Consider the following 15,755-nt stretch of genomic DNA (forward strand, 5'->3'; position numbering starts at 1 on the left):
TCAAAATGAAATGTTGCAATTTCAAAACAGAGAACTGTATAATACAATCTTTGGATTTCAGAAAGATATAGCATTCCCTTGTGTAAGGAAAAAAAAAAGCAAACTGGTACAGCTGATGTCAGTATTGCACCATGATGGAAGGAAAACCTTGACAAAACAGAAGAATGAGATGAAAAATTTCTACAACACAACCAAAGACAAAGTAGATGTTTGTTGATGAGTTATGCAGCAACTATGATACCACTCAAACACAAAGTGTTGGCTAACAATTATGCTCTACTTGATCCTAAACATGTGCAGCATAGTTTGATCGTTTATAAAGAAAATAATGAATGTAATTTTCTTAGAAGACTGGGATTGGAAGTCATAAGAGACCATTTACAGCAGTGGAAAAACACAATATATCTGCCCATTTTTTTGCTATGCAAAAAAATTTTAGACCACACGGGCAAGCTGAAGGTGAACAGGTAGAGCCACCATCCCAAAGATCTACTACAACAGGAAAACCAGAAAGATGTCAATTGTGCCCTACAAGAAAGAACAGGAAAACAAAACATACATGCTATCAGTGTAAACAATACTTGTATATGGAACATGCAGTTTCATGTATGAAGACTGCCTTGGCTGTGACAGTTGAAGCAAATTTTTTTTTTGTAGATTTATATTGGTATTGGTATTTTTATTGTACTTCATATAGGTTTTTTTTTGTTTTTGTTTTTGGTACTGGGGATTGAACTCAGGACCTCACGAGAAAGGTGGTAGCCTGCAAAATATAAGGGAGAAGGGGGCTGGGGATTTAGCTCAGCAGCATAAGCACCTGCCTTGCAAGCAGGCAGTTGTGAGTCTGATCCCCGGTACCGGTAAAAAGGAAAAAGACAAAAAAAAGTGTATATATATATATATATATATATATATATATATATATATATGAAAAAGAGGTTTGCTTCCACACTTTTGCACTTGTTGCTTTGGCCTTTTCTGCCAAAGCTTTGGAGCCAGGTGATTATGGACTGAAACCTTCACAAACTGTGAGCTAAATAAACTTTTCCTTCCTTAACTTTGGGTGTTAGGTATTTTGTCCCAGCAACAAGAAAAGTAACTAAGACATTGCTGCTGGTATTTTGTCATTCATATAGGAATTTATTTCTATGACTCTTTTTTTCAGACTTCATATACCAAAAACTAGTTGATGTTGTTGCTTTTTAAATAGGTAATAAATATTAAAAATGCAATACTTTATACTTATGATTTTTTCCTGTTAAGAACTTTGTTTAAATATAACTCACAAAATTAATAAGTCACCAATAGAAATATTCTGAAGAATAAACATGGGTTTGACATACCCATATTTATGGGCTTTTATGACAAAAAATATGCTATATGCTCTGTTAATGATTTCAGTCTGATGTTGACCCATTTAGCCTTTCAAGGGGCTGGAACACTGGCTTGTTGTTGACAGTTGGGGGTCAATATTGGAAGACAGGACTTGTCACTTTTGAGGACATTTTTGCTAAATGACCAACTGTAATAATACACAGTTTTTTGTTTCCAACAACTAGCTGTAGGTGTTGAGAACCTCCCTTCGAGAACAGTTCCAGGAGAGGCAAAGGAGGAAATGTTGACAGATGGTGTGTTCAGTGGTTCCAGCTTGTTCCACTCAAACAATTTGAGAAAAATTGTTTATTATTGAGAAAAATGAGAGAAAAAGAAGAAGAAAAGGAGAGGAAAAGAAGAAAGAAAAAAAGGAGATACTGTATGTCTTGCATGTAGGACTGCTACCAAAAAACAAAGGGAGAAGTGGCCAGGAGGTCCAAAGCCTCCATCTCTTTTTTTTTTGTCTTTTTCCTTTTTATCAGTACCAGGGATTGAACTCACAACTGCCTGCTTGCAAAGCAGGCACTTATGCTGCTGAGCTAAATCCCCAGCCCCAAGGCTCCATCTCTTATATGTTCTTTTGATGTTAGATCTAGGTTGTCCTATACAGGACTCCAAAGCTGCTTTGTGTTTGCATCTGAGCTGTGATTTGACAACTCTCCATGATTGACAGTCATTTGCAGTAGCCTAACCTGATTTGCCATTCTCAAATCTCCCATTTCATTTTCTCCTAAGAGACACAAACCCCTATAATTCTTTATGGGGTGCTGAGGAAGTGGACCATCTTCTTAGGAGTACATTTTATTTATTTATTTATTTATTTATTTATTTATGTCTTTTTCCTTTTTTATTGGTACCGGGGATCGAACTCACAACTGCCTGCTTGCAAGGCAGGTGCTTATGCCGCTGAGCTAAATCCCCAGCCCCTTATTTTTTGTTTCTTTAATCCAGGATCAGGCTGTACTTCAACTCATTATGTAGCCCAGGCTGGACTCAAACTGCCTTTCATCTTTGTGTCTCAGCCTCAGGAATGTTGGGGTTACAGGCATTTGTAAAAAGGTAACTCCCTGGCCTGGGATTTAGTTTAGCGGCATAAGCGCCTGGCAAGTACTAGGTTAATGAGTTCAATCCCTGGTACCAAAAAAAAAAAAAGGCAGGGATGTGTGGTTTCCAGGTTTATGAGGAAGACATTTTTGGACTGAAGAAGATTTACATCTCAAAAGGGGCAGGAAAAAACTTAGAATAGCAAGTTTTCTAAAGTAGGGAGTCAAGAGCCTGTAGTCAGGAATAAACTGAAGTTTGAGTTGAAGAGAACATTAACTGTTATGGTCAATCATGTTTTTTTTTTTTTTTTTTTGCACATTTTAGGTAAAAAAAACCAAAAACCTCTCAAGTCTAAACAGAAGGGCCTCATAATCCAGGTGTGGTATAATTCAACATGAGAAGAACCTGGTATGAATGAGTGAGGGAAGATTATATGATGATAACAAAAAGTTCCTTAAGGAAAGAGAAAATAATCTGCTCTGTGGTTTCCAATTATATCTTCTCATCATGTCTGGTTATTACAGAACAGGTATCTTGGAAGAGGTATTTGTAGTTTACCTTCTGGTGCTGACACTTAGCAGAGTCTGACATGTTGACTGCATAATCCTGACTCTGAGGCAACTCCACAGTTCACTGCAGTCCAAGAACAGAGAAAAAGGGGCCGGGGATATGGCTCAGCAGCATAAGTGCCTGCTTGGCGTGCACAAGATTGTGAGTTTGATCTCCAGTACCAAAAATTCCCCCAAAAACAAAAACAAAAAGAGAGAGAGAGAGAGAGAGAGAAAGAGAAAAAAGTGAGAATATAAAACAGGGACAGCTTTAACCAATGGGACAAACAAAAAGCGTATTTGGAGTTGGCACGGAGCAGTACACCTGCTGTGGATATGTGCACTGAGTCAGACATGCAGACGCCAAATAGAGGCAGATCCTCAGATGCAGGTTCCCACGTGGAATCTGCCTGCCTAGCCCACAATATATCCTGCGCTTCCTTATTTTGTTTCATTTTTTCTTTCTTTTTTATTTTATTTTATTTATTTATTTTTTTGAGACCAGGTATTGCTATGTAGTTTAGGCTGGTCTTGAACTCAGTATGGAGCCCCGTCTGGTCTTGAATTCACGGTGGTTTTCCTGCCTCAGTCTCTCAACTGCGAGGACTAAAGGTGTGCCACCATGCCTGGATATCCTGTAATTTCTGAAGAGAAAATTTCCAAAGATAAAAAGAGAGTGTGTCATCATCTCCTAAGAATTCCTTTTGTTCACTGACAGCTTGTTTGCTCTTTTTTTTGGAGACAAAGTCTGAACCAGTGATCCTTCACGCGTGTAGAGCTGAAAGCACACGTGCCTAACAGGAGTGCCCTGAGGGCACGAGCACCCGAGCAATGCCCTGAGGGCATGAAGTGCTGGAGGTAAACAAGTGTTCCAGCCCTGAGAACACGGGTAAGAAGTGAGCTAGTTAACCAAAGGGGCATGGTGTGACATGTGTATAAATAAATGCATTGTGGTGGTTCAGCAGTCTCTTCTGCCCATCTAGAGAAGGGCTCCACCTGACCCCAGCTTTCTGTCTCTGTATTTTCTTCGTCCTCTCTTCATTCTTCCCCCAGGAATTTCAGAGAGCTCTCGAGGATGCCAACAAAATCTCACTATGTAGTCTAGACCAGCCTTGAACTCACTATGTAGCACAGGCTGATCTTGAACTCAAAGTGATCCTTCTACCTCAGCTTCCTGAGTGTTAGGGTTATAGGTGTGAGCCACTATGCTAGGCTCACTGACAGCTTTCTTTTTTTAGAAATTCTTTTCTTTGGGGGGGGGCTGGGGATTGAACTCACAACCATGTGCTTGCAAGGCAGGCGTTTATGCTGCTGAGCTAAATCCCCAGCCCATCACTGGCAGCTTTCAAAGGTGGGTATAAAATTACAGATGACTTTTCCACAACTGATATTATTTGTCATCCCAAAGAATGATCTCTGGTGAGAATTCCAAAAATTCCTTTATGAAGCAGGAATAAGGAATTGTAAAAGTCATGTATAGGATTTTCTAAAGAAAGACTCTTTTTTTTTTTTTTTTTTGTCTTTTTCGTTTTTATCGGTACCAGGGATCGAACTCACGACTGCCTGCTTGCAAGGCAGGCGCTTATGCCGCTGAGCTAAATCCCCAGCCCCTGAAGAAAGACTCTTACTACAAACATCTGCACTGAAATCAGAGTGCTATATGAATGACCTCAGAGCCAGACATGGTGATGCACTCCTGTGATTCCCAGCACTTGGGAGACTGAGGCAGGAGGAGTGCTGTGAATTGGAGGCCAGCCTGGGGTACATAGTGAGAGTTTAAGGCCAGGCTGAACCATGGTAAGACCCTGTCTCATTCTCCCTAAAAAAATGACTTTAGGTTGATCATGAAAGGAAAAAAAAAATCTACAGGGAAGGACTTTTAAAAGTTAATATTTTTGTTTTTAAAGTCATAGTATGGTGGTGCATGTCTGTAATTCCAGTTCTCAGGAGGCTGAGGCAGGAGGATTGCCATAAACTGGAAATCAGCCTGGCCTATAATGAGTTCCAGTTTAGCCTGAACTACAAGAGACTCCAAAAAAAGAAATAAATGCAATAAAACAGTCACCATTATTTGTAATTGCTGTTTCCAGTCCTATCAAAAGAAACAGGAAAGAGAACAAATAACCTGAATCACCATATGCTCAAAACAAACCCGTTCAAGAGGAAAATTGGGCAAGCTGCCAGTTACCTATCTGAGTGGTTTCACTGGTGAGCCAGTGGAAGCGCAACCTCCCCCTCTGCCGGCCAAAGGAGGAAGAACAGCAAAAGGTTACAAAGTCATTTTCCCATTCCTCAGCCAAACACCTGGAAGCTTTCGTGATGACAGACAGGAGCACTAGGGCATTAGAGTGCCCAGCTGGGTGCATCCCAGCAGGAAGAAAGGAGTCACCTGAGCAGGAGCTCCATGGGGTGAGGGGGAGAAAGGAGAAGGCTTGCACTACTAGCTTGGTTGTGCTGTCAGACACCCCAGCCTGGGCTCCAGGGAAGTATGGTACAGACAACTGGCCTCGAGGTGGTGGCCATGGTATCTCAGACACTGCTGGCTTTCCACCTGACCCATGCTGGCAGCTCCACACTGCCCGCGCCGCCCCAGTGGCCTCTTCAGGTTCAGGGGATTGTGACAGGAATGGGCCAGGCTGCACTAAGAGAACTTGAGGCTTCAGCCCTGTGGGTACCTGCCTGCCACGGTAACTGTCTCATTCAGTAGTGCCGGGACCCAGGTTTGCTGCCTGTCGCCCCAGCTACAGGCCTTACAGGGTGGTTGCAGTCCCATGGGTGGAGGCTGAGCCTTCCTGCTAGCGCCCCTTCCCCACAGAAGCATGGAGGGTGCAACAGTCCAGCACCATGTTCAGCCCCAGCTCAGCTCTGAGCCACTTAGTGCCCAGCCCAATGGCTGCACCACCTGAGGCTGACTCTCACCCTGGCTCTGTAGCAGGACCCCAGCTGAGGGCCACCCACAGAGGTTCTGTGCCCGTCTGGTCTGACAGCTTCACCGGGCTAGGTTCTTGTCCTGTTCAAAGAATTGGACAGAGGGGGCTGGGGATTTAGCTCAGCGGCACAAGCGCCTGCCTTGCAAGCAGGCAGTCGAGAGTTCGATCCCTGGTACTGATAAAAATGAAAAAGACAAAAAAAAAAAAAAAAAAAAAAAAGAATTGGACAGAGAAAAACTAATGAAACAGTTTAACATTTACTGAGAAAAGTAAGAGAAGAAAATAAGGAGAAAGGAAAAAAGAAATGATCTGCAAATTTTTTTTTTTTTTTGGTAGGGAATGACTGAAGCTGGAGATCTATCACACATCACACATCGGGGCCCAAAGCAAGGTCAGCCCTGAGAAGACCTAGAGTCCAAAGCGAGCCACGTCAACAAACTGTGCCAGCTTAGAAAAGGCAAGGGGCCTCGGCCAGCCAGACAAATTGCTAAGCAGAGGGGTTGAAATTAACATCCTCCTCCAGGATATATATATAAAGTGGGCTAAAGTCATTGAGCTATTCCTTTTCTCCCATCAGGAGAGAAGGCTCCTCCTGACCTCAGTTTGTGTATTTTTCCCCCCAGCCTCTTGCAGTCCTTATCCCCACGAAGGTCAAGAGCTGCGCGAGTACTCCATACAATACATGATGCTTTTTCACTTATGCAGTTCTTGAACTCACAGCAATCTCCTGCCTCAGACTTCCAAGCTCTGGGATTGCAGGAACGTACAACAAGTGGCTTAAAGTATATTTAGTGCCTATTTTACAAAGTACTGACTTCCAATATGCTTTTGTGCCTGCATGGTTTGATCATATCCACGCTATGTAGTTCAGCCTGGTCTTGAACTTACCATGTAGCCCCAGCTAGCCTTGAACTCATGGCAATCCTCCTGCTTCAGCCTCCTGAGTACTGGAAATCCAGGTTTGTATCATCACATCTGGCAAATTTTTTTTCTTGCAACTTTCTGGGGAACTACCAAACTGTTTTCCACAGCACCAGCTTAACATTCTCACCAGTAGTGTACTCAGACCCATACTGGGTTGTCTTTCCATATCTAGGTTGTAGTTCTCTCTATATTCTAGATATAAGTCCCCTATCAGATGTATGATGTACAAGCATTTTCTCATTAAAATGGCTTTTTACATTATTGATGGTGTTAATTTTGATGAGGTCCAGTTTATCTAATAGTTTTTAGTTTGCTCTTGGGTATTATAATCCAGAAAATACTGCCTCTCCTAAGGTCATAAAGATTTAATGTCTATGTTTCCTTTTAAATTTTATGTTAGCTTTTATGTTTACATTAAATTTAAGCTAAGGAGTCTTTTTGTGTTTTTTTTTGAGACTGGATATTATTAAATTGTACAGGTGGGGCTTGAATTCACGATCCTCCTCCCAGTGTTAGGGTTACAGGCGTATGCCACCATGCTTGGCTCCCAACTTTATTCTTCTGCACAGGGAGAGCCAATTGCTTCAGTGGTACCAAAAGACTACTCTGCATCCTGCTGAATTGCTCTGGCACCTGCATCAAATCAGTTGAAAATAAATGTGAAATGTGAGGGTTTATTTTCATGCTCACATCTTGGTTTATTTAGCTATCTTTCCTAAAAATTTTTTATTGGTATACATAATGCTTACAGTCATTATGGGATGGATATATATCTGTCCTTATACCAATACCACAATGTCTTGATTAGCTTTGTAGTAAACAAATTTTCAAATTGGGAAATGAAATTTAAAAAAAGGGGGGGGGCTGGGGATTTAGCTCAGTGGCTTAAGTGCCTGCCTTGCAAGCAGGTGGTCAGGAGTTCGATCCCAGGTACTGATAAAAAATGAAAAATTAAAAAAAAATTGGGAAATGATTCCTTCAATTCTGTTTTTTGCGGGACTCTGATGATCTAGATTCTTTTTTTTTTTGGTACTGGGCGTCAAAGTCATGACCTCGCGTTTGCCAAGCAGGCATTTAGCCACTGAGCTAAATCCCTGGCCCTGATCATCTTGATTCTTGATGTGTAGTTACTCATCTTAAAAACACATCAACTTTACTCCCACTTAAGTTCCTCCCACTGTAGTTACATACAGACTATGAGAGACTCAAATATATGCTTTGCTGACATCAGTAACTGTGTGCCCGTATCAATGCCCAGATGTACAATTTTTTTGGTTCTGGGGATCAAACTCACAACCTCACACTTAGCAGGCATAGGAATACAAATTTGAAGACTTCGAATCCTTGAGAGGAACAGCAATGTGGCCTACTTCAGCATCTCAGTGATCCTCAAATCATTTAGCAGCTAAGTGAGACCATCTCAAAATAAAATATTACTTAATAAAAAGGCTTGGGAGGTGACTGTGGTTTTTAGGTTCAATCACTATTACTGGAAAAAAAAAGACAACCCCTCCCCCCAAAAGGTTGGCAGCTCCTATCCTCAAGAAATTCAGTATTGTGACAATGCTTCTCTTCAGTCCATAAGTCTGTTATCAAATTATGAGCCACTGAACCACCTGACTAAAACTATTTCTAGTTTCTTCCTCAAACTTTTTTTTTGTACCGAGAATTGTACTCAGAACCTTGTGCTTGCCAGATAGGTGCTTATGCTGCTGAGCTGTATCCCTAGCTCTTCCTCAAACTTAATTTTGTCATTTTTAGACAGGGTCTCACTATGCAGTTCAGGCTGGCCTTGGGCTCAGGCTGGTCTTGAACTTACAACAATCCTCCTGCCTCAGCCTCTCAAGTGCTGAGATTACAGGAGTGTACCATCATGCTGTGGGTGAACTCACAACCACGCACTTGCAAGGCAGGTGCTTACACTGCTGAGCTAAATCCCCAGCCCCAAACTTTTGTATTTTTGATGCACAGTACATACATGCACAGTGGGAGAACTGGTACATCATGTATCACATGAAGATCCTTTTATTATTGTTTCCCTCCCTTTCCCCACCCTTTCCATCCTTTCAAAGAACAGACTCTGAATCATGGATCTTTTCTATGCCACAATTGTTTGTTTCCAAGATAATGAAGATATGACATCTGTACAAACCAGGTCACTGAGCTCAATCAGGTCACACAATATAGAGCAACAAAGATCCAGGCACTGCGTGAAATACATGCAACACATTTAGTTTTTTCTTATTTTCAGGCATGTTTCATTTATATAATTTTCATTATACTGAAGCTTAATCTATAAGCAACAGCACACTTTATTATTTTAATTTTTATTAGTACATCTGCAGTACACAATTACATTCATCACGGGGAGGAAGTAGTACATGCACATAATACATCCTAATTCTTTTTATGTTCCCTTCTCCCTTCCTCAGCTCTAGCACACTTTAGACCTGGAGGACTTGAAGTCTTACAGACTTGTTTTACAAACCCTTCAGAGTTAACAGGCTGCTTAGATTAATCTACAGAAAATCTGTGGGGCTATCTGGTTTTTCTTTTTTTTTTTTTTTTGTCTTTTTCCTTTTTATCAGTACCAGGGATCAAACTCACGACTGCACACTTGCAAGGCAGGCGCTTATGCTGCTGAGCTAAACTCCCAGCCCCTATCTGGTTTTTCTTAACATCTCCTCCTTTGTAAAATTCCCTTTGTGGTCCCAGGAAGTCAAGAAAAGAAGTTAAATTTTACCAGGAGTGAGCAGAAGTGAGGAAGGCTACAAAACTCAGCCTTAGAGACACTGTGAGCCGCCAGGTGAATTGGGAATAGCAGAGACCCCTGCGCTGCATGGTACAGAGACACAAACCTGAGCTGGGCAGACACTGTTCATGAATTCAGCCTGAAGGAGACCATGTTACACCAAATTCTTGTAAAAGACACAGAAAAAAAACCCCTAAGTCATTGTGTTTTAACTGTATTTATTGACAGATTGAACAATACAATTTAATGGGACAGTAAGGCACAACTGTGGATTAAAACAGTTTGCTCTATAGCCAAAAGGGGAAAAAGCCGTAATCTTAGAAACTTTAAATATGCAAAGTAAGGAGCTCTTGACTCCTCTCTTAACAGGTCACTATCAGACAGTTCTTCCCTTTTCTATAATTCTTCTATTACTTCACTTTGATCATGAAGCCAGATTGATACCTCATGAAGAATTTCTCATGCATTTACACTAATGCCATCCAACCTGGCCGTTCCTGTTCCTCACCTTTGTCCAGCCCTTTGCACTGTTATTTTTTTAGCAGTTTTTTTTCCTAAAGAACTGTCTGCACATCTTGGAGAACAAGAGAACAAGCAAGTAAGCAGCCAGCCACACCACAGAAAGACAGCCCAGGACAGATACATGGACAAAGGGACTCACAAGACAGAAGACAGCAACAGCCCGATGCAATGGGGTCTAAGCTGGCTTTGGCAGGGAAGGTGCTCTGGCTCACTGAGTGACCTCACTGCCACTAGTGCCAAACCCCTTGTTCCCAAATAGATAGCAGTACTCCAGAAAGGAGCTAGGGAGGTCATGAAGCCAGGCAGCTAAGACAATACATTCAATGCTTTGGGCTGTAGCAGGAGCTGACTATGGCTTCTGCATTAGTAACTGCCAAATGGAAAACTCATAAAGAATTCTGTGCAGAAATTCAGGACACTGAAGCTAATCTTTAATTCTCTTGGACTGAAGTAAGTTAGGCACTTCTGTGACACTAGTCGCTCTACTTGGAAATGCAAAGGCAGAAACCTTCTGGTGTCGTCACACTGAGGCACATGCCTTGCTGTGGTGTGGGTGCAGGAGGTGCAGGGGCTCCTGGTTTCCTTGCTCAAAGAGCCATGAAGAAGTCCCAGCAACTATCTGCATCATTCTGGTGAAGACAGTGACCCAAAGCTAAGCAGATCTGCAGACTATGACTATTTTCTGAGTACTTATAGCACAGCACTCTCAAGAGAAGCTGAAAATCAAAAGCCAGAGGTAGAGCGACCTGGGCAAGCCACCAAAGTGACCTTTCAAGGACATTTCTACCCAGAAGCCCTTTGATGAACAATCACATTCTTCCAAGAGAAGTGTTGGTTCCTGAAAGCTCCTAGAAAGGCAGCGTCCCAGAGACCCATTTAAGAGGGAAGATAGATAAAAGCCACCAGACCACTGAACCGTCCTGCCAAGTCAGAAAGAGATTTAACAGAAATAGTGTAGGCTGCCAGGTAGAACAGGGGGAATTGTGAGGCTCAGTAAAAAGCCAGGAGGCTATAAGCAGGCTAGGTGACAGGCAATGAAAAGCCAAGGATGCATACAAGGTCACAGGAAAATGCCAGAACCTTGCTGCAGGGAAGGCAGCATGGCTACACCTCCACCCAGCAAAAGCTTTGCAGGCCCACTCCGGAATTGACTCTTCACCTCCTCGGACTGAATGGACATGAGGTGCTTCGTAGCAGAAGAGGGAAAGAGACATAGCTACTGAGCAGAAAGATACTGGAAGTACCCTTTGGTAAGGCAGGTTTATACACAAGGAGAGTCTGGATGGGCAGACGTGTGGGGTCATCATGCAACAGCAGTGGTACTTCAGGAGAAAGGGCACGATGGGGTGAAGGTGGGGCAGGTGGACAGGAGGACTATTGAAGTTCCAGTTCTTAAATACTTAAGGAATGGTTTGGTCTGTGTTCTTTAGTGAAGAAACCGGATGCTCATTTTCTGTTCTACATCCACCTTCTCCAAAACCTGGAGTAAGAAAACCAAACCCAATTACAGTTAGGAAGAACAAAACCATCTCAAATATGTTCCCAAATAACAACTTCTCCTCCTTCCTGTGCAGTATAATTTAACTTTTCAAAGCAAGAGGTAACTGACCTTAACAAACTCTGTGAAGGATATGGCACTGTCCCCATCCTGGTCAGCCTCCTGGATGGTCCTGTCTGCAATGCTGCCTAGCTGCTCATCTGAGATATTCACGCCAACCATCATGCGTAGCACCTACAAGACCAAGAGTCAGGCATTGCTGGGAACCTGAGAACCAGAAGGACTTTACTAGGACTATAGTGAAAGCTGCCCCAACTGCCTTTCCTCTAACACGCTTACATTTAACAGCTAGCCTCTAGCTTCTTCTCATCTAGACTGTTCTAGACAGTGACGTGAGCCAAGTCACTGAACAGGAAGGTAAAACCTCACTAAGGGAGAGTCCTTTGCAATTTACTGGCCCCCATTCTTCCTGCACAGGATGCAGATATGGCATCTGGCAGCATCCTGGATTGTAGGAGGCATCTGGGTATTATTTAGTTACTGTACCATTCTGGGTATTATTTAGTTACTGTTCACCCTAGACAATCTATGCAGACTTCTACTTCAACAAGTTCAGTTGGGACTGATGGGACTTTCTGGAATCTTGTCCCAATTAAGTCCCCTTTTGAGAAGGTGCATGAAGTCTGGCTATGCTCCAAGAAACATAAAGGGTTAACTCTTTAAGGGTTACTGTACATGCCAAGTCTTCCTCTTAGAAAATCAATAAGCACTTTTTTTTTCCTTTGAGACAGGATATTGCTGTGTAGCCCATGCTGGCCTTGAAATTGCCTGAAAAGCCCAAGTAATCTTCCATCTTGTGATCCTCTTCAGCCTCTCTAGTGCTGGGATTACAAGCATGTGCCACCACGCCCAGCAATAATAAGCACATTTTTTTTTTTTTGTCTTTTTTGAGATGGGGTCTCGCTATGCAGTTCAGACTGGCCTTGAACTCACTTTGTAGCCCAGGCTCAGACTCGCAACAATCCTTCTACCTCAGCCTCCTGAGTGCTGGGATTATAGGCATGAGCCACCACACCTGGCTAATAATAAGCATGTTTAAAGGACTTTCAGAATTGAGTAAAGTGAAATTTTTTTTTTTTTTTAACTTTTTATGGGTACCAGGGATCGAACTCATAACCACGTGCTTGCAAGGCAGGTGCTTATGCCGCTGAGCTAAATCCCCAGCCCCTGAGTAAAGAGAATTTAACACTATTTCACTAAATGTATCAAACAAACACAACAAAGAACCTCATTCACAAGTCTTTTTGGTTTTCACCACTGGAATTGAACCTTTTTTTTTTTTTCAACTTTATATCGGTACCAAGGATTGAACTCACTGCCTGCTTGCAAGGCAGATGCTTATGCCACTGAGCTAAATCGCCAGCTCCACATCCCTAGTCCTTTTAAAAAAATGTTATTTCAAGATGAGGTCTCAGGAAGTGGTGCAGGATAACTAGGAACTTGGCCAGCTTTATTTTTAAAAGTAGTCTTGGATGGGGCTGGAGGTTTAGCTCAGCAGCATAAGCGCCTGCCTTGCAAGCAGGCGGTTGTGAATTCAATCCCCGGTACCGATAAAAAGGAAAAAGACAAAAAAAAAAAAAAAAAAAAAAAAAAGTAGTCCTGGGGTTTGACCTCAGGGCCTGTGCACACTAGGCAAATGCTGCATCGTATTCCTAGTCCTCTGTTTTGTTTTTTAAGATGGAGGTCTCACTATGCCGCCCAGGCTGGCCTCCAGCTCCTGGACTTGTGATCTCCTTGTCTCAGCCTCCCACGTAGTTGCTATTAATTTGTACATGTCACCATACTCAGCTACAAACTAGCTTTTGAAAGCTGAGCTTGTATATTTTAGGTACAAAATGTGCAACTGAAAGATCAATAAAAAAGGGAAGATCTAACAAAGACCACTTGGGCTAAGCCACTGTCTTCCCTGACTGATCAGATGAATCCATCCTTACACTGCAGTCTCTTCAGGTTTCAGTCCCATTATTTTCTAAGTATTTTATTTTTAGAACCTCAGAACTGGGTTATGTATATACAGGTTGTATGGCAAGCAGCAAGCGTGGGATAGTTGTGGTGCATCTTAAACATCACTGCATCTGGTCTATTAATGACTTGAGGACCCAGGATTGGGTGTGAGCCAAGTCCCAGGGCAGGAGCAGTATAGGTCTCCATTCCCAGCCTGGTGCTCCTCTGTTCATCCTGTTAGTCACTGTTCCATTGGGAAAGCTGTTAGCAAGAAGGGAGCTCAGCCTCAAGGGAACTCAGCCTCTTGAGTGCTGATACTAAAGGCCTATGCCACCCCACTGTGCCTGGTTGGTGAGCAGCTTTCCGTTTTGTTTTGTTTTTTTGAGACAGGGTCTTGTTATGAAGTACAGGATGGACTGGAACTCACTGTGTGGCCCAGGTTGTCCCTGAACTTATAGTGATCCTCCTGTCTCAGCCGCCCAAGTGCTGGGATTATAGGCGTGCATGATTATACCTGGCTTGGTGAGGGTTTTCGTACATACTTATTGTCAATTTAAGAAAAGTTCCATTTCTGGTTTTATAAGAGTTTCTAAAAATTAAGAAATACTTTTTTTTTTTTTTTTAAGAAATACTTTTTTCGGGGCTGGGGATTTAGCTCAGCAGCATAAGCGCCTGCCTTGCAAGCAGGCAGTCGTGAGTTGTTCGATCCCTGGTACTGATAAAAAGGAAAAAGACCAAAAAAAAAAAAAAAAAAAAGAAATACTTTTTTCAGTGGACAAGACCAGTATTTTTTCCTTATTTTATGTGTTACTATAATCAATGCCTTCCTTCCTTCCTTTATTTATTTATTTATTTATTTATTTTGAGACAGGGTCTTGCTAGGTTGCCCAGGCTGGCCTCAAATTTTTGGCAATACTCCTGCCTCAGCTTCCCAAGTGTAGGATTACAGATGTGTACCACCATGCTCAGCAATGTTTTCTCTTATGATCTTTTATTTGGCAGGGGGAGGTACTGGTTAACAAACTCAGGGATGTTCTACCCACTGAGCTATGTTGTCAGTTTTTTAAATTTTTGACACAGGCCAGCTGTGGGGGTGCATAATCCCAGCACTCAGGGGGCTGAGGCAGGAGATCACTGAGTTTGAGGTCAGATTGGGCGACATAGTGAGATGTTGTCTCAAAAAATACAAAAAAAGCCAGGGATTTAGCTCAGCAACATAAGTGCCTGCTTTGTAATCGTGAGGTCATGAGTTCAATTCCTGGCACCAAAAAATTAAAAAAAAAATTTTTTTTTGGAGATAGGTTATCACTAATGTCACTAAATTGTGCAGGCTGGCCTCAAACTCATGATCTTCCTGCCTCTTGTGTAACAAGGGATTATAGGCATGTGCCATAGAACCCAGCTTTTGTTTTATTTATTTTTTTGGTACCAGGGATTGAACTCATAACTCATAACCTTGAGCTTGCCGGGCAGCTTTTAAATAAGAGAAGTTGGTTTTTTTCCTTGTAGTATCTTTATAAGGTTTTCATATTATGGTTATACTAGTCTTATAAAATGAGTTAGGGACTATCTTTTTTTTTTTTTTGGTCTTTTATTGACACAGGATCTTGCTATGCAGTTCAGGTTGGCCTTGAGCTCACTTTGTAGCACAAGCTGGTCTCGAACTCGCAATGATCCTTCTGCCTCAAACTCCTGAGTGCTGGTATTACAGACATGTGGCACTATGGCTAGAGCAATACATTTATTGAAGTATAAATGATACATAACAGCACCCCAAAAAGAAAATCAACCTTCCAAAAGTCCAACCAGGATATTTTATAAGAATCATATTAAGAAAACACGAACTGCTGGGCATGGTGGCACACACCTGTAGTCTCAACACTCGGGAGGCTGAGGCAGGAGGATTGTTGCAAGTTTAAGGCCAGCTTGGACTACATACTGAGTTCAAGGCCACCCTGAAACACACCACAAGATCCTGTCTCAAAAACACAAAACAGGAAGCCAGATTGCCTTTCCTGCAAACTGTGCAGACCATGTGGGGCCTAGGAAAAAAGAAGCTAGTCCGCTGTTCCCTGAGTCGGCAGAGGCCATGCTGGGTCTGGGAAGAGCACATCAAGAAGCTAGTTTGATTTTCCCATAAGCTGTGCGAATCAAATGGG

General features: G+C 42.3%; 1 protein-coding gene across 1 annotated transcript in view; it reads right to left on the reverse strand.

Moving 5' to 3' along the window:
* Positions 1 to 9,773: 9,773 nt before the first annotated feature.
* Chp1 (calcineurin like EF-hand protein 1) overlaps positions 9,774 to 15,755 on the reverse strand; it is a 42,112-nt gene continuing 36,130 nt past the window's right edge. Inside the window, exons 6-7 of the mRNA XM_003475704.5 lie at positions 11,704 to 11,826; positions 9,774 to 11,574 (exon numbers count right to left, since the gene is read on the reverse strand). Coding sequence (XP_003475752.1) covers positions 11,521 to 11,574; positions 11,704 to 11,826 — 177 coding nt within the window. The 3' untranslated portion in view covers positions 9,774 to 11,520. The remainder of the gene's footprint in view (positions 11,575 to 11,703; positions 11,827 to 15,755) is intronic.

The sequence above is a fragment of the Cavia porcellus genome, unplaced genomic scaffold (genome assembly GCF_034190915.1).
Source record: "Cavia porcellus strain 051 isolate PalLab524CR breed Dunkin Hartley unplaced genomic scaffold, mCavPor4.1 scaffold_6, whole genome shotgun sequence".
Lineage (NCBI taxonomy): Eukaryota > Metazoa > Chordata > Mammalia > Rodentia > Caviidae > Cavia > Cavia porcellus.